At 39.2% G+C, this 27,104-nt stretch overlaps 2 protein-coding genes across 2 annotated transcripts; both read right to left on the bottom strand.

Moving 5' to 3' along the window:
- Positions 1-1,643: 1,643 nt before the first annotated feature.
- LOC119792370 (sorting nexin-18-like) lies at positions 1,644-15,197 on the bottom strand. Its single transcript, XM_038298981.1, has 5 exons — positions 14,948-15,197; positions 13,980-14,805; positions 13,594-13,887; positions 10,577-10,959; positions 1,644-2,613 (listed from the first exon to the last, which is right to left on the bottom strand). Exons 1-5 carry the CDS (start codon positions 14,997-14,999, stop codon positions 2,387-2,389), a joined length of 1,782 nt encoding a protein of 593 aa, XP_038154909.1. The 5' UTR covers positions 15,000-15,197; the 3' UTR covers positions 1,644-2,386.
- A 5,288-nt stretch (positions 15,198-20,485) lies between these two features.
- Positions 20,486-23,137, bottom strand: LOC119792367 (SOSS complex subunit C-like). The gene is made up of 4 exons (XM_038298976.1): positions 22,801-23,137; positions 21,304-21,400; positions 20,798-20,885; positions 20,486-20,710 (listed from the first exon to the last, which is right to left on the bottom strand). Exons 1-4 carry the CDS (start codon positions 22,823-22,825, stop codon positions 20,612-20,614), a joined length of 309 nt encoding a protein of 102 aa, XP_038154904.1. The 5' UTR covers positions 22,826-23,137; the 3' UTR covers positions 20,486-20,611.
- Positions 23,138-27,104: the final 3,967 nt, after the last annotated feature.

Here is a 27,104-nt window from a genome sequence, read left to right as displayed (position 1 = left end):
AAAGTGCCACTCTGCAATCTGTTAATAAAAGAAAAGAAGTGAAATCCATCTGGCAAGACAGGTCTATTTATCCCTGCATTAGTGGCTGCAATGAGCCTGTTTTGCATTGCAGTTTCTCAAAACGGGGTTGCAGGCTTGATACTGCCACTCTCAAGTCATGCTCAATGTTCTGCTGAGATCTGTATTTTGTTTTCATTGAAGCAGCAGCTGAAAAGCCCATCTCACAGAGATATGATGTGGCAAAGGGAAGAAGAATGCACACAGCTCTCTGCCCGATGAGTGGATACTCGCTCTCCACTCCTAACCAGAAACATGAACATGTGGCTGTGTGAATCAAACGCCGTTATTTATTTAAGATAAAATATTTCAAATTCAGTTATTTATGATCAACCTGCGCCGTCAATCCCGGCGCATGTGCGCTTTATTTGCAGTCTGGACGCAAAAGTTAAACATGCTGTGTCTCTGCTCTGACTGCAGCGCTGATAGGGACTCCTGCAATAGCGGGGGAGAACGGGGTTGGGACGGGGGAGGCGCCCCACGGCAGCACCTGCCGCTGGAGGACAAGAAAAGGAACGATACGTGCTTTCACGTAAGAGTCTCCAAAAGGCGCTAGATTTGTTTTTTTGAAAAAGAGTCGCTGGAGGGGTCTGAAATATAGCGACAAAGTCGCTGAGTTGGCAACACTGGGGCGCGAAAGTTTATTCTGTTACAAATAATATGCCGACGTCACGTCAATCATTATTTTGGCACTTCAGTTCCAGGGGAAATTTTTCTCATATCTAATGTTCTTTTAATTAGACTGCATGTAGGCTAGTAATGATTACTTTGTGGGTTTGATTGGTCTAAAAAGCGGCAACATACAGCTATAAGGACAGTTTGCTCTCACACATTCTACATTTATAGTCACACACACACACACACACCGGAACTTGGCGCGCCCCACCTGTCACGTCTCAATTCCCCACCAGTGGGTCGCGCCACACACTTTGAGAACCGAGGGCTTAAGATAACCCTATGTCTTAAACATTCTCCCTTTTGCTGGAGATCAGAATTAGTAGCCTCAATTATAACAAATACTCCCTGTCCTAATAAACTAAAACAGGCCCAGACCATCATTGTACCACCAACATGATTGACTGCCAGTGGTATTTTATCCCTCTGAAACGCTGTTATTTTTATGGCAGATACAACAGGACAGTTTTTTTTATCCCCATCATACCTCTCGTTAGTCCAATGAGTGGCTTCCCAAGAGACTTGAAAACCATAAAAAAGGCAAATGTCCTATGGGTTGTTGTCCTGAGGGTTCTTTTTGATGGGTTGGGAATAACGATCTAACTGAGGTTTAGTTGAATTTCTTTATTTAACCCCTGGTATGTGTAACTTCACCAGTTTTCCCATTTGTTGATAAACACATTATGATTTGCTCAAACCCCTACTACCCTACCTTTATTAGTTAACAGATGTGACTTTTTTTTCTATTTTGTACTTGAATAAGTATATTTGATGCTGTTAGAAAGCTTTGAGGTAGATAAGTGATTTTTTATCCCTCTATAGGCATAGAAATAATTAAGTCTATTTGTGACTGGACACATAAAACCAAAAAAGTAGTTTAACAAAATTTTGGATTTCAAAAGGGGCACCTCTTTAGCTTTGTTTTTGATTTTTGTGAGATTTGAAACATTCAAATCTAACAATCTCACGAAAAGTCAAGTTCAGCAGAAATCTGTCAGGGCTCAATATGTTTTCATAGCACTGTACAGAAGTAAGCAGAGCACATCATCAGATTATAACACTGTGAAACACAGTATCTGAGTTGTCCAAGATTTTAAAGTAAAATTGATAATAGGTTTTATTTTATTTTTACAAAATGGAATGAAGGAACAGATCATGCCCTCTTTGTCACTTTCCACAGTGAGAATTTCTTCAAATTACACATTCAAACAATACTGAGTGGGTTATTCAAGTAAAACATTGAATAATTATCAGAAATGTTAACTTAGGTTTAGATGTATGCAGTTTGAGAAGTCTTTTGTCCATATTTATGTTAATTTAAAACCCACATTCCTTCAGAAAGAAACAGAGGAGTCAGTGACATGACCCAGAAAGCATGTTTCAAACAGCAGGCCCCAGCACACAGAGCTGCTTTAAATGTTGCATGGAGTATTCAGAAAATCCCCATTGCTGGTACACTCATCATCGCTTCAGACAAAAAGTTGTCTGTTTTTACATCTCCCAACATGCCAGATGAAAGATCCATCACATCATCTTTAATTTTTTTTCTCTTTTAAAAGATTTAAAGATGTTAGTAAAAGATGGAGTCATGAATCCTTTGATTCTTTACTCATGTGTTTCTTCTCCCCCTCCGTTTGGCTGGTGCTTTCCTGTGTTATTGCTCATCGTCGTATTTCTTCAAGGCATCCTCTAGCTTGGCGGTGATTTTCTGGAAGAAGCTGATCTGCTGGTGCAGATGGTGCTGCATCTGCGAACGGAAGTCCCGCACGCGCGTGCGGTGGAAGTGCTGGATTTCCGCTAGCGTGGCGCAGGATATGATGTTGCATCGGTCATGCAGCTCACCCTCCAGCTTTGGGCAATCTCTTACCTTGGTTAGCGCACCTGATAAATAACAGAACACACAAAAAAAATTAGCTTTCTGAAAGTTTCTGTTAAAGACTTGCGACTAACAGCATTTAGGGAAACCACAAGGGAACATTCATTGTTTACAATACAAAAACCAACAATGTTACACTTTGTACGTGAGAGGAGAGGCTATTTAAAGCAATACTGTGTAACTTTTAAATTTAGCGCCATTAAAATCTAGTGCACCGTTTCAAAATTATACAGACGTGGCTACATTCACCACTTGGGACTAAATCCTATATCAGAGAGCCAAATATATAGTATGTCTAATCAGGTAAACTATCTTATCTGGTTTGTTGGAAACGACAACAAGTTTCTAAGGTTAGCGCTCTGGTTTAATGGGAGCTCAGACTGCCGTAAAGCGCCTCTCTGGGTCACATGACTCATTCAGAGACTGATCTACCCCCTTTCAAGTTACATCGCTGAGTTTCTGAGAAGGGTCCCCCGCATGGAGCATCAATATGCACCTAGTGACCTGAAAAAATCCTTTAAAGGTATAGTGGAGGATTTTTGCGATTTTTTTTAAAATACCCACCCTCTTCCCTTATAAAAAAATGCACGTGCACAACCCTGTACCCGCTCTCGAGAGGGAACGCCTATAAGACGCGTCTGAGAGCATGCTCGAGCCCATTTCTCCTCATGCACGCCCTGTTAAAAAATATCTGTTTGCATCGCTGATATAAGCTTACTTTCCAAAAGTAGGTTTGCAAATTTCCACTACGTCAGACTCACCACCGGTAAGTGAAAATGGGGACGAGCACGTGGCATGGCCTTACATAAACATAAAGATTGACAATTAGGAGGACCACTTATTTAGACAACCCACCCGAGAAAAGATCATCCTCCACTATACCTTTAAAGGAGTCATTGAACGCAAAAGTTAACATTGTCATAGATGAATAACGATAGTTCAGTGGGTGAAATGGACCTACAGAGAAGTTCAAACCCCATCGACACCTCCTTTCTCTGCAAATCTCACAATTCTAAACTTCCACCATAAAAGGGACGAATCCAAACGAAGCACTGAATTGATGTCAATTCGGGGATGATGCCTTATTTGGTTCTGGCCTGTACTTTTGTCACGTCCCGAAATCACCATACAGACCAGCCCACTGGTTCACTGGCATGAATAGAGGTAGATGTAAGACACCCGTTTAGCTGTTTAGCCTACAGTTGGGTTTCCTTCTACAAGATTTACAAACCAGGCAGTTTCTCTGCTAAAAATGAGTCAGAATCACGGGTGTAAATGCAGTGTTCCAGGCGGCATGGAGAAAGGAGAATTTTTTCACAGTCTTCCCAAGGATCCTAAGATTCGACAGGCATGGATTATTGTTGTCTATCAGAAGATCCTTGCAAATTTGATGCTCAGCTGTTCATTGGCTCTAAGCATTTTACAGAAGGCAGCTTTCCAAATCTTGGACAGTTCAAAGCAGGATTTGCTAAAATTTTACTGAAACGAGGGGCTGTAAGGCCATCACAACCGCAAGCTCTATTAGTCACCTCGTCGGGTTCAGTCACTCCGCCCCCGCTGGCTCCCTGCCCCTGTCCTCCGGGATTCCAGGACCAGCCCAGGACCTGACGGCTCAGTTCAAATGCCCGGTGTGTTTCAACTACGTGCTGCACTATAGTCGACCAAAATCTCGGAAGATTTTGAAATCCTCCCCGGACATTTTTTTAGGTATGAAAGTAGGACATCTCCGGGTAAAAAGAGGACGTCTGGTCACCCTACCTTATGAACAATTTGATGTTTCAGTGAGTGAGTGCTTGTTCCTATGATGCGTCTTTGCTCAGCAGCTTTGCTCGTTATAAACCAACCAATCAGCGCACAGCTTATCTAAATATTCATGATCATACCATAAAAGGAAGAAAACCTGTAGTTTCATTCTAGGGCTTTTAACCAGGCTTGCATTAGGGCTCATAGAACAGCAAATATGCCATTTTCAGCCCAACCAATTTTACACACCCTATTCAGAGACCTTAAGGACGAGCACCAAATACCCTATAGAATCATTCTATGACCCCTTTAACATATCTCAAAGTAAACTATATATAAAGAACTATCTTTGTTTGTCCTCCCAGAAAACAAGTCGCCTTTCTCTTGTCTGAGAGATTAAATGAGGCTGCTAACATGTTCTAAGTTAGCTGCCAATGCAATGAGGTCAAAATGTTCAAAAAAGGTCAAACGGAACAATTTACTTTAACACATTTACATTCCTGTTTTTGTTTCAAGAACAGTTTCCTTTAAAAGAGCTTCTTATTTTTATGTTGCTCTGACTTCCTCAAACTTTTATGATAATAAAAGTAACTGACTTTAAATCTTCCACCCTCAGAAAAAAAACAACCTCCGACACCATTCTCTGCTTAGTACACAGGACTGTGTTACAATTACTGGAGAAAAAGATGATTCATCTGAAAGTTGCTGATCAGTCAAGCTGATTAACTTTCAGATTGGCTTTTTTTTTAACTGGAGATCTAAACTAAATTCGAAGTATGAAATAATGTACAGACAAGGTTGCTACATGCCAACCATCGCTGACAGTGCAGGAGGTCACATTACAAAGAAATGACTAAATCAAAGCTTCCATGAAAAGCAGAAATGTGATTTGTGGGTTCCCAAATCTGATTCAATCTTAGCAAAATGTTATAATTCTAAGGAACACAAAAATGTTTTGAAAAAACTCAATAGTTGGGTCTAGCAGTGGCAAATGGGATATATCATGTCTCCAAACTCTTCAGTCAAAAAGGTTGTAAATGTTCTCCAGTTAACAGTAACATCAAAACCAACCAAAATTCCTAAGCAGTTCTGAAATGGGAAAAAAACAACCCTGATTTACTACTTTATGGACCAAAAAATCCCATGTATTGTGATTCTAAGATGAATTTCTATCCTGAGGTTAGAATTCGCATTTCAAAAAGCCAAATGTTGACCCTCCATTTAGAAACCACTAGAATACTGTATTTATATACACTACCGTTCAAAAGTTTGGGGTCACCCAAACAAAGTTGTGTTTTCCTGAAAAGTCACAATTATTCACCACCATACATTGTGAAATGAATAGAAAATAGAGTCAAGACATTGACAAGGTTAGAAATAATGATTTGTATTTGAAATAAGATTTTCTTAAATCAAACTTTGCTTTTGTCAAAGAATCCTCCATTTGCAGCAATTACAGCATTGCAGACCTTTGGCATTCTAGCAGTTAATTTGTTGAGGTAATCAGGAGAAATTGCACCCCATGCTTCCAGAAGCAGCTCCCACAAGTTGGATTGGTTGGATGGGCACTTCTTGCGTACCATACGGTCAAGCTGCTCCCACAACAGCTCAACGGGGTTCAGATCTGGTGACTGCGCTGGCCACTCCATTACCGATAGAATACCAGCTGCCTGCTTCTGCTCTAAATAGTTCTTACACAATTTGGATGTGTGTTTAGGGTCATTGTCCTGTTGTAGGATGAAATTGGCTCCAATCAAGCGCTGTCCACTGGGTATGGCATGGCGTTGCAAAATGGAGTGATAGCCTTCCTTATTCAGAATCCCTTTTACCCTGTACAAATCTCCCACCTTACCAGCACCAAAGCAACCCTAGACCATCACATTACCTCCACCATGCTTAACAGATGGCATCAGGCATTCTTCCAGCATCTTTTCATTTGTTCTGCGTCTCACAAACATTGTTCTTTGTGATCCAAACACCTCAAACTTGGTTTAATCCATCCACAAAACTTTTTTCCCATTTTCCTCTGTCCAATGTCTGTGTTCTTTTGCCCATCTTAATCTTTTTTCTTTTATTGGGCAGTCTCAGATATGGCTTTTTCTTTGCCACTCTGCTCTGAAGCCCAGAATCCTGCAGCCGCCTCTTCACTGTAGATGTTGACACTGGAGTTTTGCGGGTACTATTTAATGAAGATGCCAGTTGGGGACCTGTGAGGCGTCTGTTTCTCAAACTAGAGACTCTAATGTACTTATCTTCTTGCTCAGTTGTGCAACGCAGCCTCCCACTTCTTTTTCCACTCTGGTTAGAGCCTGTTTGTGCTGTCCTCTGAAGGGGGTAGTACACACCGTTGTAGGAAATCTTCAATTTTTTAGCAATTTCTCGCATTGTATAGCCTTCATTTCTTAGAACAAGAATAGACTGCCGAGTTTCAGATGAAAGTTCTCTTTTTCTGGCCATTTTGAGCGTTTAATTGACCCCATAAATGTGACGCTCCAGAAACTCAAACTGCTCAAAGGAAGGTCAGTTTTGTAGCTTCTGTAACGAGCTGAACTGTTTTCAGACGTGTGAACATGATTGCACAATGGTTTTCTTATCATCAATTAGCTTTCTAAGCCAATGAGCAAACACATTGTATCATTAGAACACTGGAGTGATAGTTGTGATAGTTGCTGGAAATGGGCCACTATACACCTATGTAGATGTTGCACCAAAAAACAGACATTTGCAGCTAGAATAGTCATTTAGCACATTTGCAATGTAGAGTGTATTTCTTTAAAGTTAAGGCTAGTTTAAAGTTATCTTCATTGAAAAATGCAGTGCTTTTCCTTCAAAAATAAGGACATTTTTATATAGATAGATAGACAGACAGAGAGAGAATGAGCTAGCATCCAATAAGCTGGTACACACCCTTGTAGGAAAACTTTAACCACCATTCAGGATTGTAGTTTCAAATACTAAACTGTCCTAATCCCCTGAGGATTACCAACATGTCATCCCTCAGGGTTCTATTGTGAGCTCCTGCTTTCTTTAAACATGTTTCCTCTGTGTTCAGCTTTTGAAAAGTATATCTCATTTAATGTTTTTTGGGGGTAATGTTCCTTTTTACAGTAAACTTCTCATTTAAAATTATCCATATTGACATTTCTATCATGCAAAAACGTTTTAACCTGCTAAAAATGGTGGTCTATTAAATCCTGAATGGAAATAATAGAACAAAAAAGAGTAAAGGGACATAATCAAAAATAAAAAAGTCGGTAAAAAAAAAAAAAGATTATTTGTTGTATGGTTTGAAAGACATAAACTGAAACATTTTGGCCATTATTTTGAGAATGTTAACAAATGAAACAGCATATTGCATTGCTTAAAATAAAACTTCATGCCCACTGGGAAATATGTTGGTGGCAGCTTCACGCTCTGCTGTCACTTAAATTTAGACTAAAATGGGCGTTTTATCAAGACAGACATAATCAGAACAAACCATCAGAAGGTAGGTTGAACCAACATCACTTAGTAAAGATATTGAACACTGATGAACTTCAGCCAAAGAAGACTGGATCTTGCTGAACTTTTTCCCTACTTTTACCTGTGTAAACATCTGCAACCAGCTTATTGTAATTCTTTAGGTTTTATCTACCAAATCAGATTTTTAAATTATTTTCTGAGGAGGTAAAGAACATGTGTGACGTTGAATGTAAAATTTAAACATTTTAAAGCCTCAAAAACCGAAACTTTATAACAGCATGCATTGCTGAGAGCCTTAATGTTCTCTGAAATTATTTTAATTTGTGTTTGTTTTACCAATATTAGTTTAGTGATTCCGTCAAATTGTTGTGTATTCTTCTGACATTATTCTTATGACTTATGACAGCACTTCATGAAAGGATTTTTTTTTCAAGTGTTCCATAAATACAGGACCCTTTAAAAAAGGTGCTAATGTCATGTCTTTAATAGTCATTTCCTGTCCTATATTTTCCTGTCTCTGCTAAAATAGCCTCTTTGATTCAGACCCAGAGTTTAAACAGTCAGCAGAAAAGTGTTTTTGTCTCTAAATGTGAACTCTATCAAAATCTATTCACAAGTCAAAGCTTAATATGATTTAAGTCTAACTTTGTGGGTTTGGTTTACCCTTTTCTTTAACTACCCTTTTTTTAACAGCAAAAAGGCTGTTTTTTCCATGCATCGTTGGTTTTGCCCAACCTCACAGACATGTCTAAGTGTTTAATATGACTCAACTTTCAGTGCGGAAGCGGTCTGACCAGACCTGCCTAATAAAAAAGGGGATGGAGGGGAACTAAGAGTGAAGAACTGACAGGGCAGCAGTAGAAAGATTTCTCTTTCTTTCTCTCTCAGAAACAAAAAGCAAATCATAAAAGCAAGACTTTGCTCTCCCCCCACAGCAGAGGCGATTACAGCGCTGTAATTTGAACTCTCGCAGCGCCGTCCTGGTGGGAAACATCTACCAGAAAGAAGAAAGGGAAAAAGAAAAAAGTGGGAGAGAGAAAAAGAGGAGGAGGGGAAGCTAATCTAATCCTAAAGCTGCTCCATTGCTGCATTCCTGCAGTCCGGGGGCAACATGGGACAAGAAGCCCATGAATCTCTGCTCATTCAAATCAGATGTAAAACCTTCAAGTCGCACGCAGAACCAGGACTGACAACTCAGAAAAGTTAGATCTGCAAAGCTGAAAGCTTTGCCTTTACGTCCTTCTCACACTTTGATGTGATAAGTTTTAAAGACAAAATGGTTTAAGTCATAACATTTGGTTATATAAGTAAAACTATACAATAAGCTATTTCCATACATTAAATGGAGTCCAAATAAACCTATAGCTGTATTTTTCTATCTTTTTCATTAAATTAATGTCTATAGAAAGTGGGACTAGACTAGTGATCTTTGTACTAATTCCACCAGCCTGACGGTAGACTAAACTATGCATTAGGCCAATGAGGTCATGGCTGTTTGTCTGCTGACATGCAGAAATCCTGACAGCAGGAGTCTGCACTAACTCAGCAGGGCTTATCTGCACTCAAATAGGGAGACTGATATGTTGGGGAAATTTTTGAGAATGTGCACTTATAATTTTCTGGCGATTAAATGCATCCAAGCATTTGGTTCTTTAAACATGCGGATAAAAAGGCTTTAATTTAAGTTCATTAAAGTTCAAAGTCAAGACATTTACAATTTTTCTTTGTATTTTTATATGTAGGTTAACAGAAATAAATTTTAGGAAGATAGTCGAAATCTGCAGATCAAAAAGTTGGAAAAACTGGATATTGATCGGAAAAAGCCTGATTGGTGCTTCTTATTCATCGTACAATTTAAAAATAATAAATAATATGTTTTGTTTGACAATTTCTTTTCAGGGTTTGCTGAAACGTTATGGCGTTGCACGCGATTTAAGATTTTAAACTGCTTAAATCACTGTATTATCTATTAAAATAAAATAAATTCCAGTCAAACAGAAGGTGATGTTATGTCAGTCACAGGGAAGTTTCCAATTGTGGTTGTTTCAATAGCTTAGAGCTGACATTGTGTCATGAGAACAGACTAGGAGAATTGGTGCCTCTAGGTTTGGCAAACGTCTGGCGTTTGCATGCCAGCAGCAGCTCCCTCCTCCCAACCTGCAAGGCACCAACAAGCTAACTGCCCTGGAAACTCTTTGTGAAGGCTGGTCTTTGAGTGTGAGCATGGGTGTGTGTTCCTACATGGAGGCTCAGGACTTGTGTTACAATGACCCGCTGGCTTCAGTTTTCAACCCAGATTTACTCAGCAGTTGGGTAAATGAAAACAGATGTCCTAGTTGGGGTGGAAACAGACAGTAACTTTGCATTATTTTCTTGCTCTACCTTTGACGTCATTAATGGAGAAATTAAGGGTTAGATGCGCTTTGAACAAGTCGTAAATGTTCTTTATTTAGATGGAAAATCGTGCAGGATTTTTAAAAGTGACGTTTTTGCCGTCTGGAAACTGGGAGGCGCCGGTTATTCAGGGCAGAAGTAGGCCTGCGCGGCTTTGTCTTTACCCCTTCTCACATCTGCATGTAACTTCAGAGGCATTCCTCTCTCATTACTCACCACATTATTTGAGCAGTTCTAAGACAATGTTAGGACGACATATTTATAGAAATATACAACAAAGAAAGATGTAAAAAATGAATCTTTGCTCTTGATGAATGATTAAAATGATTTCTAACCCTAACCCTAACCCTAACAAACAGTGCTCCCCACCTTTCTGCACATGGATGATGTCAGGAAAGTTGGACAGATGTCCTCTGTAAAGGTCCAGCAGATCAGAAATTGGTTCCAGGTCCTGGCGTGGCTGCTCTGCAAAATACTCCCCTATGGCCTCATAGGCTTCGCCGGTGTAAGAGATGGCCCTGTTAAGGCCTGCCGAGTAGACCTGCTGATCGAGCTCAAACGCCTGCGCCAGATGCTTGAAGGACTGCCCCACCTTCTGGTACTCCTTCTTGAAGCCCGTTATCTGTTTGCGGGCGAACTCGTTGATGGACGTGTTCACCACGACAATGTTCTCGTCCATTTTCTTAGTGAAGCTCTTAAAGCCTTCAATCTTGTTCTCGACTTCCTGCAGGTCCAGAGGGACGACTGGTGTGCTGAGACCAAAAACAAGCAGATTGGACAGTCATTTTAGCTTAATGAGGTTGATTTGAAACTGTGGTGGTTTTAATGGCTGGTTATTCTCCTGCAGCAGTGTTTCGCAGTGAGCTTGTCGCAGGTATGACGCAGACATTTTTTACTTATCCCCAATTTTGAAGCCTGGTCTGTGCTGTTATTCACAATACAACACAAAAGGACAATCAGAAACTAATTGTGGGTCTTGACACGGCCAAGGCCGTGCGGAAGTAGGGGCAAGTTTGTGTGACAACAGAGGAGCATGAAGGTGAAAAGGGATCCAGGTGGAAAAAGGGTCCCAGCGTTCTCACGCACCTTGCTCTTCTACCCAGTCAAACTTCACGAGTTGTTTTCCACAATGGCGGTCCTACAAACAAAACAATCCGTTAAGGAACCTAACAGGAAATACGGATAGTGTAGAGCGAATGTAGATTTGACAAATCAGAGGCCTCTTGTCTGCGGTCACCTGCAATTTGGGAGAGGTGCAGCAGAATGTCTGCGGAGGGGGCGGGGTTGTCTCTGCGTTCATTGTGACACCTATGCAGACGACCTGGTTTCAAAGTATAAATCAGCCTTTAGTGATAGCGTGCTATTTTTTAGATTTGTGAGAACCAAATTATAATTTGAATCCTGCATGGATTGGGAAATCTCATGGGCAATCTGTCCTGGCTGCATTTTTGTAACAACTATAAGCAATTTTATCCAGCAATTTTGTCAAAACTGATTGGTAAAGTCTCAGAAAACACTGTTTACCCCCCTATTTGTTTGGTATTGTCTCTTTCTAGATGAAAACCTTGTCAGAACTGTTGCTGTCATTGACTTTGGGCATTTTTCTTTAGTTGTCTTTTATATAGAAATTACTAGCTATCTGGTGCTTTCCTGTTTAACAGAGTTTCTTTCCTAATTTGAAGCCCTGTTTCCATTATTGACTCTGTCTCATCTCTTTGTTTCTGTCTTTAGAAAATAATCCTGTGTTTAGCTATGTTTCTATTTTGACAAATATATTTAAACGATTACATCTGTCATTGACTGTTTTTTCCCCCATAGAATGTTATGTGCTAAGTTCAAATGTTTTTCCTGGACACAGTCATCGGCTCAGGAGTTGCTGCGATTAACCCTGAGAACGCTTTGATTTGAACTTCCATAGAAAGTCCTCCCAGATTGGAACAGACTGAGTCTCTTTATGTCCCAACAGAGGTCACTCTTAAGGCTGATTTATACTTCGAAACTAGGTCCTCTGCGTAGGGGTTGCTGTGAATGCAGAGACGTCCCTGCCCCCTCCGCAGACACTCTGCTGCACCTCTCCCAAATTGGAGGTGACCGCAAACAGTGCCACAGACAGGAGACCTCTGATTGGTCAAATCTACATCCACTCTACACTATGCATATTTCCTGTTAGGTACCTTACTGGCTTGTTTTTCTTTGTATGACCGCCATTGCGGAAAACAACTCGTGAAGATGGTCCAGCGAGAAGAGCGAGGTGCTTGAGAACACTGGGACGCTTTTCCCACCTGGATCCCCGCTCTTTTTCGCCCTCATGTTTCTCCGTTGTCAAACAAACGTGCCCCCACTTCCTCACCGCCTCGGCCATATCCAGACCCACAGCTGGTTCGTGATTTTCCCCTTTTGCGTTGTGGCGTGGAATAAACATAACGCAGACCAGGCTTCAATATCGGGCATAAATCAAAAATGTCTGAATTGGTGGTATTGCATTATAAATTGGATAGAATATGATGTTGTGTATTTACCTCGGAATTTTGATTAAATTAAATTCTATTTAAATGGATTTATAAGTCTTAAAAGCTCATTCAGATGATATTTGCAGTGAATCTGAAGTACATTAAAAATAAAGTTTTACTAAAAGAAAAGCATGCCTCCTGGATCAGGTCTTTTTTGCTTGGTTTGAGACTTCATTGCATCAAACAACAGCAACTTTACTAAATGAGAACATCTGGCTGCAGACTCAAGGCATCTTGTTTCCCTCCATGAGATCTATCAGACTACCCTGCACATTAAAAATTGATCAAATGCCACTGCATTTCTTTCCAATGATCAGAGGTCAACTGAACATGTAAATGACTCCCACTATGCTTTTGAAGAACAACCAGCAATACAAAGAAACAACCATCATACAGCACCGGTGGAATGATTCAATATCTGACTGATCGTTTTGTTACTCCAAACAGCTTGATTAAAATGGACTGCAGACACAAACAAAAAAACAAACATTGAAAGGATAAAAATGAATGCAAAGTTCTATAATACATCAATACAATATTTACCAATTGTTTTGCAATAGATTCCCTCAAGTTTGCCCTTACTTCTTTATTACTATGCATTAAATATGTGACAGGAATGATCAGGATGCAGCAAACTATCTTTAGAGACCTAGAATGACCTAGAATTACAGACAGTAGGAGCTACAAGGATGTGTGTAATATTTTTAAATAAGAAAGAAATTTGACTTGCAGACATATTTTATTCTTGCATTCCTGAAACACTTATACGCTCCTTACAGTATCTGCAACTCAAATAGTGGCACAGAGAGGGATGGGATGTGGAACCAAGGTATCGCTGATTTCATCTTCTGCCGTGATAATGGATGGGTTTCTTACCTGATCGTCAGGAAGAAGTTTGCCCCGACCAAGTCGTCCCTCTCTGCCTTCCTTTTGCCCATTTTCCAGGCTTTCTCGTCAGCTCCGCATGTTAGGAAGTGCTGGAAGACATCGCAGTGGGCCAGGACGGGGTGACTTGTCATGTGGTTCATCCACCAGATCAGGCCCTTCCTCCTCTTAGAGATAAAGTCCTCCTCAAAGCGGCCGGTAGCTTGCTTTTCTGGCAAGTGGGGCACCGAGATGACAGGGAAACGCTCGACGAGCCGCGCGTAGAGCCAGTCAAAATGTTTATACCTGCAGTTAAAGGGGTTGGAAACAGAGATTAGGTCGAGAATCCAATGGGTCGGCTTCAATGGATGGAAAAGGAGATTTCTGAAATTGCATACCTGCGGTTGACTTGTACATTTGTGTGCGTTGGGGTAAGACCATAAGACATGTAGCTCTTCATGCCTTTGAACTTGGTTTGCTTGGTGGGGTCGTCGATGGTGCATGTGAACGGATAAGGGTCCTCCTGCCACTCCGGTCCATACTTCCCCATCACCACGCAGATCCTGTCCCCGTCTTTGACAAAAGCAGCGGCCTCCCCAAGCAGGAAGGCTTCCCCTCCGGACTTGACAAAGGTAGAGAACCTGTTGAGGTTCCTCCCCACTGTTGCCGAGCTCTTCGCCTGCTGCTGCTGCTGGCTGCTCCCCCGGCTGGGCAGGGAGGTAGTGACCGGGTACGATGGAGGGCTGGTCCCGAAACCCTGAGGCTCATACTGAGCAGGGGAGCTTTCATCCCAGTCATCATCCCAGTCGTCATCGCTGCCCTGGCTGGTGTTGAAGCTGCTTCCTCCACCACTGCCGACCTTGAACTTCCTCTGCGAGTGGGGGTCAGGCGACACGTACGAGCTATGGCTGGGGGACTGGGTTATGGTCTTGGGGGAGGAGAAGCCGTTGTTGCTTGTGCTGGAAGTGATTTGGTCCCTGATGATGTCAACATAGGAGGCAGGGAAAAGGCCAACCTCACCCCGGCTGTTTTCCCCCTCCAACCAGCCCTCCAGCTCCTCCTCACTGAACAGAGTCACCAACTCATTCTCTGCAATGGAAATCTCTCCTGGGTTTTCCGCGTGGAAATCATACAACACTCTGGCTTTCAACGTCATTGTTTCACATTTACTCATTTTATCTTCTGATCTAAGATCTTTAAGGTTTGCAAAGTTAAAATATCTTCCTTAAAATGTTCATAAGAAGTAAAAAAAAGAAAAAGAAAAGAAACACTTCAGCTTGCAGCTTTATCCACTATAATCCAAATGAAACATTATATCACAACAGAGGAAGGAAAGAAAACAATCAGCTTTGTATCCAACACCCACCTCCCCTCTTCCTCTCTCCTTCTGCGCGGCTCTCCGTGGGTTCATATATCATCTATTTCCACGCAGATCTCAGGCCTGCTCAGAGATTAAATGTGTTTTCTTCGAGTGGAAAACACTCCATTGAAGTGAAGAGCTGACAAACCTGTCTCTGCTGAGAAAGTGGAGCGTTTCCTGCATATAGAAGTTCCTCTGGGATGCTGGGCTGCTTAAAGGCTCCAGGCTCAACACGTAGCGGGCTGAGGAACGGAGGGTGGAGCCAGCTGCAAGTTCAGGCAAGTCACTTTACTGGGCATGGAAAAAACTGTGACCGGGTGAGAATTACGCAAAAAGAAAAAAAAAAAAGTTTGTAGTCAGCTGTGATGTCATCCGCGGCTTCTTGATTCAATAATCATAAAATTCATCATAGAATATTAACATTTTGGGATTATGTAACCCGACTGAGGGACCAGTTGCGGCTCATGGAAACTTTCGAAATATATATATTTCTTTTCTTTACCAATAATCTGACTAATGTGTACAGAAGAGGATTAGGGTCTCTGAAAAAATGAAAAAAGTTAACAGATTTTTAAATATTACTTCAGTTTTATATGGGAAATAAAATGATGATAAAAGGAAGTCAGAATTCTGACTTTTTGTATTAGAATTCTGACTTTAATCTCTGAATTTAGAGACTAGCTCTCTCAACGCACATCTCCCACATCTCTTCCTTCATGGTGCCCATCAATTCTAATTCTGATATTAAAGTCAGAATTCTAAAAAAAAATTCTGAATTCTGAGATTAAAGGCAGAATTCTGAGAAAAAAAGTCAGAATTCTGAGATTAAAGTCAGCGTTCTGAGAGAAAAACAAGTCAGAATTCTGAGATTAAAGTCAGCATTCTAAGAAAAAAAGTTAGAATTCTAATATTAAAGTTAAAATTCTGAGAAAAAAAGTCAGAATTCTGAGATTAAAGTCAGCATTCTACGAAAAAAAGAGTCAGAATTCTGAGATTAACGTCAGCATTTTGAGAAAAAAAGTCTTCACAAAGCGCTTTCTTGTTTTGTCCACTAGAGGTCAGTATAATCAAATTAATGTCCTCCTCCAGTTGACACGTTTTGAACTCTTTCCTTTCTTTCAACAATGTGAAGAATTCGGAAATGTTTAAAATTTATTTTCCCCATTTTAAAAGATAGTTGGGTACAAATACTAATACTAACATTACAATTACTACCTATGATGAGTATATAATATTTATTCAATATAAAATTATTTACTAATTAAAGATATAGTGGAAGATTTTTGCAAACGTTTGAAAATACCTGACCTCTCCACTTAAAAGAAAAAAATGAATAAGTAAAAATGCACAACCCTATACCCGCTCCAGAGAAGAAAGGCCTATTAAATACGTGCGAGTGCGTGCACAAGACCATATCTCCTTGTGCACGCTGTTTAAAAGTTGTTGTTTGCAACGCTCATACAAGCTTACTTTCCAAAGAAAGTTTGGAATTTTTCCACTACCATGTCAGACTCACCACTGTTAAATGACAACGGGGTCGAGCACGTAGGACAGCCTTACGTAAACGTCACCAGAATGATTGACAATTAGGAGGACCACTTATTCTGATGATCCACCTGGAAAAAAAGAACATCCTTCACTATAGCTTTAAGCCTTGTTTAAACACCTCACTATCCCTCAATATGGTTGAAGAGCATATTTTTTACCCATTGGAAATCAGTGTACCAGTCATTTGAAGCTTAAATCATCTTTTTATGTTTTTTTTTTGACAGGACAATACTTCCTCTGTGCTCCAATGGTTTCCACCGGTCTCCATCCAGCAGAGCAGCATTTGGATACGATTGAATTGATGATTTATATTATGGATGCACAACTAATAAATCTGCAAATACTGCATGATGTTTTTTTGCGTCAGTGTGGAACAAAATCTTAAAGGGATTTAACAGCTTTAACCTAGCAGATGAAAAAAAAACTCTTTTTAATAACAAGGCTGGAGAGTGTACATTAAAATGGGAATGGGGCACCGTCTGCAGCACATTGCTTGTTGCTGTAGTGGGAAAGGAGGCTTGTCTTGGCTTTTCTTGACACACTATTGCAATGTAAGGCTATAATCTAGGTTTTTCCTATAACTGGTCCCTGACTATAGAATCAGATGCAGAAGAGTCCTAAATACCATCTGGGGTCAGTAGAAGTTTGTGGGAGGCTGCATCACCCAGAAAAGGGAAAAGAGGAGCTACTGTATGCCAGCCTCCTGTAGGAATTCCTTATGCTGAATAAACCAAAGCTGTTTAAAATGGGACTAAATTACTTCAAAGTAAAGCCTGTCAATACTGATATTTTTTGCCTTACATAGAAAAGTATTACTTCATCCAGAAAAATGGTCGTTATTGGTGCCATTTAATCTCAGCACTGCCTTTCAAACTGTTGACCACAGAAGTATTTGAACACCCTGCTATTTTGCAAGTTTTCCCAATTAGAAATCATGTAGGGGTCTGAAATAGTCATCGTAGGTGAATGTCAACTTTGAGAGACACAATCTAAAAAAAATCCAGAAATCCCAATATAAGATTTTTTTAACTATTTACTTGCATGATACAGCTGCAAATAAGTATCTTAACACCTGTCTATCAGCTTGAGTTCTGACTCTCAAAGACCTGCTAGTCTGCTTTTAAAAATGTCCACCTCCACTCCATTTATTATCCTAAATTAGATGCACCTGTTTGAGGTCGTTAGCTGCATAAAGACACCTGTTCACCCCATTCAATCAGTAAGAATCCAACTACTAAAATGACCAAAACCAAACAAAGAGCTGTCCAAAGACACTAGAGACAAAATTGTACACCTCCTTAAGGCTGGAAAGCAGCTTGATGAAAAATGGTCCACTGTTGGAGCAATAATTAGAAAATGGATGAAGCTGAACATGACTGTCAATCTCCCTCAGACTGGGGCTCCATGCAAGATATCACCTCGTGGGGTCTCAATGGTCCTAAGAAAGGTGAGAAATAAGTCCAGACCTACATGGGAAGAGCTGGTCAATGACCTGGGACCACCATTTCCAGGTTACTGTTGGTAATACACTAAGACATCATGGTTTGAAATCATGCATGGCATGGAAGGGTCCCCTGCTTAAACCAGCACATGTCAACGTCTGACTTAAGTTTGCTAATTACCATTTCGATGAACCAGAGGAGTCATGGGAGAAAGTCATGTGGTCAGACGAGACTAAAATAGAACTTTTTGGTCATAATTCTACTAGCTGTGTTTGAAGGAAGAATGATTACCATACCAAGAACACCATCCCTACTGGGAAGCATGGGGGTGGTAGCATCATGCTTCGGGGTTTTTTTTTTCTGCACATGGGACAGGACTGCACTGCATTTAAGAGAGGATGACTGGGGCCATGTATTTCAAGATTTTGCCCTCAGTGCATTGAAGATGGGTGGAGGCTGGGTCTTCCAACATGACAATGACCCAAAGCACACAGACAGCATAACCAAGGAGCGGCTCTGTAAAAAGCATATCAAGGTTCTGGCGTGGCCTGACCAGTCTCAATCCCTAAACCCAATAGAGGATCTTTGGAGGGTGCTTTAACTCCATGTTCCTCAGAAACCTGTGTGGATCTGTGTGGATGGAGTGGGCCAAAATCCCACCTACTGTGTGTGCAAACCTTGTGAAAAACTACAGGAAACGTTTGACCTCTGTGATTGCAAACACATGCTACTGTACCAAATATTAACATTGGTTTGTTAAGAAATAATACATTGTGATTACGGGATTCCTTTTTTAGATTGTGTCTAACAGATGACAATTTCAGACCCATCCATGATTTTGTAAGTGGGAGAACTTACAAAATAGCAATGTGTTCACATACATCCCAGTGCTGCGTGTCCCGAGCCGGTAACATCATAAATGACCCCTCACACCCCCAACATGGACGGTTCTCCCGGCTGCCTTCTGGAAAGAGACTTCGAAGCATCCATTGCAGGTCCAGCAGATTCCTGAACAGTTTCTTCCCTACTGCCATTAGACTGCTGAATGTTATGTAAAATAGGTCATTAAATAAATAAATAAAATCTCAAATGTTGGAACTGTAACTGCACAGTCATATGTTTATATAATTTTTTCATCACACTTTTTATCTCTGCTGCTTACCTGCACTTTAAGAAATGAAATAGTTTAGAGAGCTGTACACAACAAATTTTATTTTTGTTTACACTTGTGTTCAAAATGACAAAATAAAACCCGACTACTCATTTTCCTCACTGTATATTTTTTGCTCTACATTAGACTGGTTAACTCCTTATCTTAAAGAATGTTCTGGATAAAAGTTCCTCTCGGGTTCTGCTCGTCTAACCTGCAGTGTTCCACAAAGTTCAGTTCTGAGCCCATTATTTACGTTTTATGTTTTTCCAGAAGCTGAAATTATTCCATTATTTTCTGATATCTTCAACCACATCTCTGCAGATGACATCCAATTATACGTACATTTTAAACCGTAGCAGCTAGATGCTTTTTCCACCCTCGTCAGTCATGGTTTTAAAAAGGTGTTTCAGTTTTTTTTCTATAATTTTATAGTGAATAATTGTCCATATTATGTCTATTTAAACCTTTTCTAAAATTGAAGTTACAATTGTACAGAAATGCTAATTTTTGTTGCTGAAGATTTAAATTACTTTTAAAAGTTTTTTTTTCTATTCTCAAACTGGGAGTATCTTCTTTTTAATTTCCAGTTAACAAACACTAAAAAAAAACCATTACAGATAGAGAAGGAAGATCTAAATACTACAACTGAGTATTTGGGCGACATTGAGTAAAAAAAAAACGGGGGAATACTTTTTTCCTCTTCCTCACCAAGTCAGTTAAGACAAAATGTTGAGAATGAAGTCAAAATATTGTGTTTATATATTGAATAATATTAATAATCTATTAAAGTGCCTAAAACTGCATAGCATCATAAGCTCCCTTTAAGAGGATGTAGGCTGAAAACGTCACCAAACATCGAGCCGATGTTTTTATTCAAGTCCACTGACGTCATTAATGATTTTATCCATCTTACTTTTTCTTTTTTTATTGACAGCTCAACTTTATTCTCAACACTATATTTCTACTTTACAGACCTGGTGTGGAAGAGGGGAAATAAATCCCTCCCTCAATTTTTACTTTACCCTCAATGTGGCCCTAATACTCCGTCGTAAAATACTTTCTAAGATGTCCTGTAAAGAAAAAAGAAACATTAAGTTGTACAATTTTAACAAAGCAGAAACAAAAAATAAGGTGGACTAATTACAGCATGATTTCAGTTTAAGTATTTAAGCATTGTATTCAAACCTTTTTAATTTGTTAATATGACTTCAAAGAAAGCAATAAAGTTAATTTAATGAACAAAACAATGTTTAAAAGTTTGGTTGATAGAGGTATTCTTTAAGCTATCCAGAATTTCTCAAAAAAAAAAAAAAAAAAAAAAAAAAAAAAAGAAAAAACCTGAATGGGGGGGGACCCAGGATATCTGGTTGTCTTTCCCCAATCAGAAAAATGAGAAATAGATTCAGACTCTCCAGGGATTTCTTTTAATAGGATGAAAGAATCAAATCTCATTACCTACGAATTAATTAAAAACAAAGGGAACAATAGGACTTTCTTTTTGTCTCAGGGAGACCAGGGGATCAAAGGTCATGACTGTGGCTCCAGACGAGGAATAACAGGGAGGATGAGGTTCCCGAATGAGGAGTCCTGAGTGATGAAGAAGCCTGAAGAATGTGTATGAGCATGCTAAAAAGAAAAGACAGAGAAAAAAAACAGGGTTATAAAGACGGTGGATGTATGCAGCTAAACTCTTGGTTTAGATCGTTTTCTAACCTGCAAAGCAGCTCTCTGCTGGGCAGCGATGTGCTGCAGCTCAGCGCTGTCTCTGAACTCCTTCATGTTGGGTCTGGACAGCGGGATGCTAGAGGATGAAGGGATGCCAAGATGTAAACATATGTTCACAAGAAGTGCTGTTAAATCTTTGCTGCACCAAACCACAAATTTAAAGGTTTAATTATTCAATATGTTTTAGATCACTTGAGATCATCCTAATAAACCAATAGGAAGGAAGGAAGGAAGGAAGGAAGGAAGGAAGGAAGGAAGGAAGGAAGGAAGGAAGGAAGGAAGGAAGGAAGGAAGGAAGGAAGGAAGGAAGGAAGGAAGGAAGGAAGGAAGGAAGGAAGGAAGGTTTCAGTTCTTCTAATTACTGTTATAAAGTCAAGTTTCTCGTCAGAAAATGGACAAATGGAACATAACTTCCTCTTTGCTTCCAAAGGAACATGCTGTACTTATGTCCTGCAGTGGTAACTATAATAATCACAGCCGGGCTCCGTCTCTACCTGGCTCCTGGAACGTTCATGGACTGAGTCTCCCTGAGACGCCTCTTCTCCTTCTCCAACTCTGCCAGGATTGCCACGCGAGCCTTGTTCGGGATGGCTAAGTAACAACAACCAGCCCACAAACACAAGCAAAGAACAGAAAATATCAGACAAGAAAAAAAGCAGAGGGCTGCACTGCAAACCGAGCAAAAGTCATTTTCCTGCAATCTGGCTTGATAAAGAAAAAAATCCCAAAACATTACTATAACAGGATGGATTGTGATGGATATGTTTATGCTTTTTTAAAGTCGTAGGGAAAGCGGCTGTTCCAACCGTTGTATTTCTGAATTCTCCAGAGTGGTGCCCGACTTTACACGAGTGAATAAAGTGATTGTGAATGGTCGTTTATCAAAGGGGGTGGGATTGTTGTGGCGGAAGGTTCATGAGCAAGTTTGGTTGTGGCCAGTTTGAAGTATCTTGCTAACCAGTTAGTAACTTAATGCTAGTAGGTTCCTAATGGGAAATTACATTGGGACCGAGTAGCACTAAATTGGTGACTTAGAAACGACACTGTCAAGGAACGCTATGGACAGCGCAAACATGCAAGAGGAGAGTTTTGTGTCGGAGGTCGTGGATGAGTCTCCTCCGTCATCCATTTTTTATTTAGAAGAGGAAAGTGAGGACGAAGTTGTTGTGTAAGAGGACGCCAGGGCGGCAGAAGCTTGGTTTGGTGTCGAAGGCTTACAGCCGTAAATGTTTGAGCCCTCGCCTCGCAACGCCGCCAGTTCTGTTAGCTCTACGCCTGCTGAAGACACAAACGTCCATCCCTGTGAACACTGGCATGAAACTCAATAATAAAATAAATTATTCTTACTTCAACCGTTGCATATATTAGCTGCGACATATGAATCAAGATGCTATGACCGAAAAAATTTGATTGACAGACAGCCGTTGATATATGATTGGCTGAATTTAGGTGTACAAGCTGACATATAACTAACTGGCCTGCATAAAATTACGAAAACAAACAGATTTTAAGACAGGATTTTTTTTTTTAAATAGAAAAATTTCTAACTTCTGGGACAATATGGTCAAATAAAGAGTACGTTTGTATACATGTTTAAGCCAGAATAAATTGAAATTTAAATAGGATTTTCTTACGATTTTAAAAGTGAAGTTTCTCAAGCATTCTAGCTTTGGTAAAAATAGACTGATCATTCAGATGAAGCTGAAGGAAGGTGTGATTTACAAATTGTTTCTACAATTAAGACAAGAAATTAATGGTGAATGAAAATACCCTGTTTACTGGTGCTTTTATCATCACTCTAAATAACAACATTTTTTATAAAAAGCATAAAAATATTTAACATGGTGGTCTAAAATCTGGTTAAGTTGTAAAATATCTATTAGATTCGGTCAAAGGGGGCCAGGGTTATGCATTTCCCCGGGTCTCTAAAACTCGCTGCTCCGCCTCTGCAGTAAACATGACTTTTAAACAAATAGTTTTAGACTCATTACCTTGTCCCGGTGGATTAGCAGCCATGTGTTTGAAGGCCAGAAACCAATAACTGAGAGAGAAGTGACCAGAACTGATTGTTTATCGATGGTTTCAGGCGGACTCCTACCCGCTAATGTTGCAACACGGAAGATTGAATCCGGTGAACGCTCTGTAGCTTAGCTTGTAGCCTGTGTATAAAGTAGCTCACTTCCTGACAGGAAATACTCAATAAAGTTAATTAAACACCAAACCCATCAGAATAACAGCTACAGCGCTGCCAGGGGGGTGAAACATATGGCGTTCAACCGTATTTAACTTCTATGTTAAACCCGGTTTGTAGTTTAGATGGAGCTAAAGTAAAGAGGTCTCACTTTTATTATATTCCTCGCGGAATAAACACCGGATATACAGTACGGGCCTGCATCTTAAATCTCGGAGCGGGCTGATAGAAACACTCCGCTTTCATATAAAGTTAAGTTCCAGCGTTTTATTGTCATTACATTGTGACAAGTATAAAGCAACTAAATCAACTCTCTTTATTTAACCCATTTCCTATGTGGTCTGTATTTAAACATCTTCTAAATCTTTCCTTGGACAAAATTCAGAAACCAAAATTTCTCTAAAAATCTCTCTAATTTATTTCAGCCCTCCCTCGATACAAATTAAAGAATAATGCTTACTTGGCTTTTTTAAAATTATTTTATTTATTTATTTATTTTAGTGGTTTTGTATTTTTTATTTATTCGTTTATCTTTAATTATAATTCTGTTATATTCGACATATGTGATTATATATATCCTTGGATTTCGATTTTTTTCTCTTTCTGAAGTATATTGCATAAACTAAACATCTGTTTACCTCACAACTTGAAAGAAAAGAAAATAAAAATTAAGAAAAGTATTAGGAGGTATGATTGACTATATGTTATGCTTTATTATGCTGTATTGTTTGAGTTTGTCATTGTTACTGTTCCAAATAAAGTTATAAAAAAAAGAAAAGAAAAGATGTTTTTTTTTACCCATTTCCTTGGGGAGCAGTGGGCTGCCATTGTGCAGCGACCTGGCAGCAGTGTGGGGTTAAGGGTCTTGCTCAAGGACCCAGAGTGGCAGTCTATGGGAGTGGGGCTTGAACTCAGAACCTCGATTCCAAGTGCAATGCACTGACCCGGAGGTCTTCAACAGGGGATCCGTGACCCCTAGAGGGTCCACGGAGCTACTGCTTGGGGGTCATGAAAGTTTTGGTTGATTATACTTTTTTTTTATATTCCCTCTGCATTTTTTTCCACTAATTGAAATGTCTTTAAATACACATTAACATGAATTCAACACACTGTAGTAAACAGATAAATGGAGGCAGAAGATGTCTTTCTGTCATCAATGCACACATTCAGCGACACACAGGAGCTCTGTTAAGCTGGACAGCGTTTTATTACTCCATCTGTAATAAAGTGACTATAGGACCAGTTAGATATAACACAATTTCATACAATATATGGGGTCCCCGCTCCATCTCAACATCAGTTTCGGGGTCCTTGGCCTGGAAAACTTTGAAGACCCCTACTCTAGCCACTAGGTTGCCACTCCCCAAAGCAGGCATTAGCCAAAATTTAAAAAAATTAAGTCAAAATGTTGAGAATGAAGTTGAAATATTGTGTTTATATATTGAATATATAACAATAAACTATTAAAAGTGCCTAAAATGTCACAGCCTCATAACCTCCCTTTCAGAGGATGTAGGCTTAAAACGTCCCCAAACAACATGCTGTCGAGTCCATGTCTGTTTTTATTCAAGTCTGCTGACGTCATTATTGATTTTATCCATCTTTATCCAATGTTTCTTTTTTTATTAATGACAGCTCAAATTTATTCTCAACACTATATTTCGACTTTACACACCGGTTGAAGACCCTCAATGTGACCCTAATACTCCGTCGTAAAATACTTTCTAAGGTTTAATGTGAAGAAAAAAAAGGAAACATTAAGTTGTAGAATTTTTAACAAAGCAAAAAACAAAACATAAGGTGGAATAATTATAGCATGATTTCATTTTAAATATATAAAAATATTCAAACATGGTATTCAAACCTTTTTAATTTGTTAATATGACTTCCAAGAAAAAATAAAGTTCCAGAACCAGAGTGGTAGTCCAGCTTGAACATAAGTTTCGAAGTGCAATGCCCTAACCACTAGGCTGCCACCCCCCAAAGGAGGGACCTTGCCCAAGGCTCCCTGTTTGCATGACAGGTAAATGGAAGTTTACCTCTGCAGGGGTTAAGGGTCTTGCTCAGGGTGGAGACAGTGGGATTCAAACCGGCTACTTGCAACCTTCTCAGAGCTGAAACACGTCTTTGTCGATTGTTGTTCTCAAAAAGTTGGAATAGAAAGTACAGCAAAGGAAAACACATGTCTCACAGAGCAAACAACATACAGCTATCCAAAATTACATATTTTATTACAGAAAAAAACAAATAGAATCATGATTATGTTCTAATTGATTTTTTATAACTATTTTAAAGTGAAAAAAAATGTGGTGGTTAATCATTCTTATTCATCCATTCTTAGTCACCATACATAGAAATTAAAGGGATTTACTACCTCATTAAGTACATTTACTACCTCTATTTGATTTCCTCTAGTTTACTTGCAGCCTTGCTACTTTTCTGCTCTGTCTTCCTTCCTTTTTTCTTTTTTTAATTTTGCCCTCCTTCCCCTTTTCTTTTCTTTACTTGTGTCCAACAGCTCTTCACCCCCTTTGATAAGATAAAATAAGATAAGAGAAGATAGATTTTATTGATCTCACAGTGGAGAAATTCACTGGTCACATTGCTTCATGTGTATGGGGTATATACAATATATACAGTGCATCTACATCTATATCTTTATATATATATACATATGTGTTTGCATATGTATATATCTATATATATATATATATATCGATATAGATATATCTATATATATGTATATATCTATATTTATTGTGAGCTATAATTCTCTATTATTTAAAATAAATGTAGATGTTTTTTTAAAAAATAATGGAGACTGATTGTTTCATGACACTGGATATTAAGGAGTTAACACGACCTTATTCATATGAATATTTCCCCCCATGATATCTACTTCACATCGCTTAACGTTTTAAATGTTTTATATTGGGCAATCATTAGCTCATGGCTATTTATTGTTAGAACCAGCTGACACATCTTCCTACTAGACGATCTTTGGGTTGTCGGCTGTTGATGTGTACTTCCGGGTTGCCGTAGATGAACATCCGGAGCTGAGCAGTACAGGACAAAAGAATATCAGATCAATTGTCGGTATTTACAGCAGAAATGGTGGCAGTTATATTAGGCTTGCAATGGGTGGAGGAGATTCGACCAATCAGGGTGGTGGTGTGCACAGACTCTAAAGCAGTAGTGGAAAGTATTAAGGGAGAAGGAAATAATAGAAAAGATTTGGTATTAGAAATTCATCATATTTTATTTAGACTATATAGGGGTGGCATTGATGTTTGGTTTTGTTGGGTGCCGGCACATGAAGGAGTAAAAGGCAATGAAAAGGCAGATAAATTAGCTAAAAGGGCTTTAGAGGGGGAAATAACGATTTCAATTCCTTTTGGAAAAGGGGAAGGGAAATCACTTATTAAAAGTAAAGAAATGGAGGAATGGCAAAAAATATGGAACGAAGATAGGAAAGGAAGAAGATTATATGAAGTGCAAAAGTCAGTTCGAATTCGAAACATTAATGAAAGAAACAGAAGAGAAGAAATAATAGTTAGTAGATTAAGAATAGGTCATACCTACTTAAATGACATGCTTTACTTAATAGGGAGGAAAAATAGTGAGAAATGTGAGAAATGTGGTGAAAAAGAAAATGTAGAACACATACTGATGAACTGTAAGTTATATGAACACGAAAGGGAAAAATTAAAGAGAATAGTTAGAAGTATAGGGCATGAATGGAATCTTAAAGGAATATTATGAAATGAAGGAAACATAACAGATATTCATAAACTAAGGAAAGCATTGTTTTTGTATCTTAAGAATACAAAATTAAAAAATAGAATCTAATAGATGTGAAGTAACGCTGCTACACACTCATGTACAGTAGGTGGCGGTATGCACCTTAAAGTTGCTTGTGATCCGCCATAATAGAAGAGAAGAAGAAGAAGAAGAGCAGTAAAAACAATAATCTGTTCAGATTCAAGTTCTGCATTATTAAGTATTAAAAACAAGCAATCGGATAGTAGAATGGACATATTATTAGAAATTTTTCACACATTATATAGAATTAAAAATATGGGTGTGATAGTTATTTTTGTATGG

This window comes from Cyprinodon tularosa, unplaced genomic scaffold (genome assembly GCF_016077235.1).
Source record: "Cyprinodon tularosa strain WSP-4 unplaced genomic scaffold, ASM1607723v1 ctg418, whole genome shotgun sequence".
Classification (NCBI taxonomy): domain Eukaryota; kingdom Metazoa; phylum Chordata; class Actinopteri; order Cyprinodontiformes; family Cyprinodontidae; genus Cyprinodon; species Cyprinodon tularosa.
Note: the sequence above shows the minus strand (reverse complement) of the source record. Positions and strands in the feature narration are given on the sequence as shown.

Excerpts from the sequence above, each read along its gene's own strand:
- LOC119792370 (XM_038298981.1), bottom strand. The coding sequence starts at position 14,999 with ATGATATATGAACCCACGGAGAGCCGCGCAGAAGGAGAGAGGAAGAGG. Across the intron at positions 13,888-13,979 it reads AATGTACAAGTCAACCGCAG|GTATAAACATTTTGACTGGC; the intron begins GTATGCAATTTC and ends CTTTAACTGCAG. Across the intron at positions 10,960-13,593 it reads AACTTCTTCCTGACGATCAG|CACACCAGTCGTCCCTCTGG; the intron begins GTAAGAAACCCA and ends TTTTGGTCTCAG.
- LOC119792367 (XM_038298976.1), bottom strand. The coding sequence starts at position 22,825 with ATGGCTGCTAATCCACCGGGACAAG. Across the intron at positions 20,886-21,303 it reads ATGAACGTTCCAGGAGCCAG|CATCCCGCTGTCCAGACCCA; the intron begins GTAGAGACGGAG and ends TTCATCCTCTAG. Across the intron at positions 20,711-20,797 it reads AGCAGAGAGCTGCTTTGCAG|CATGCTCATACACATTCTTC; the intron begins GTTAGAAAACGA and ends TTTTCTTTTTAG.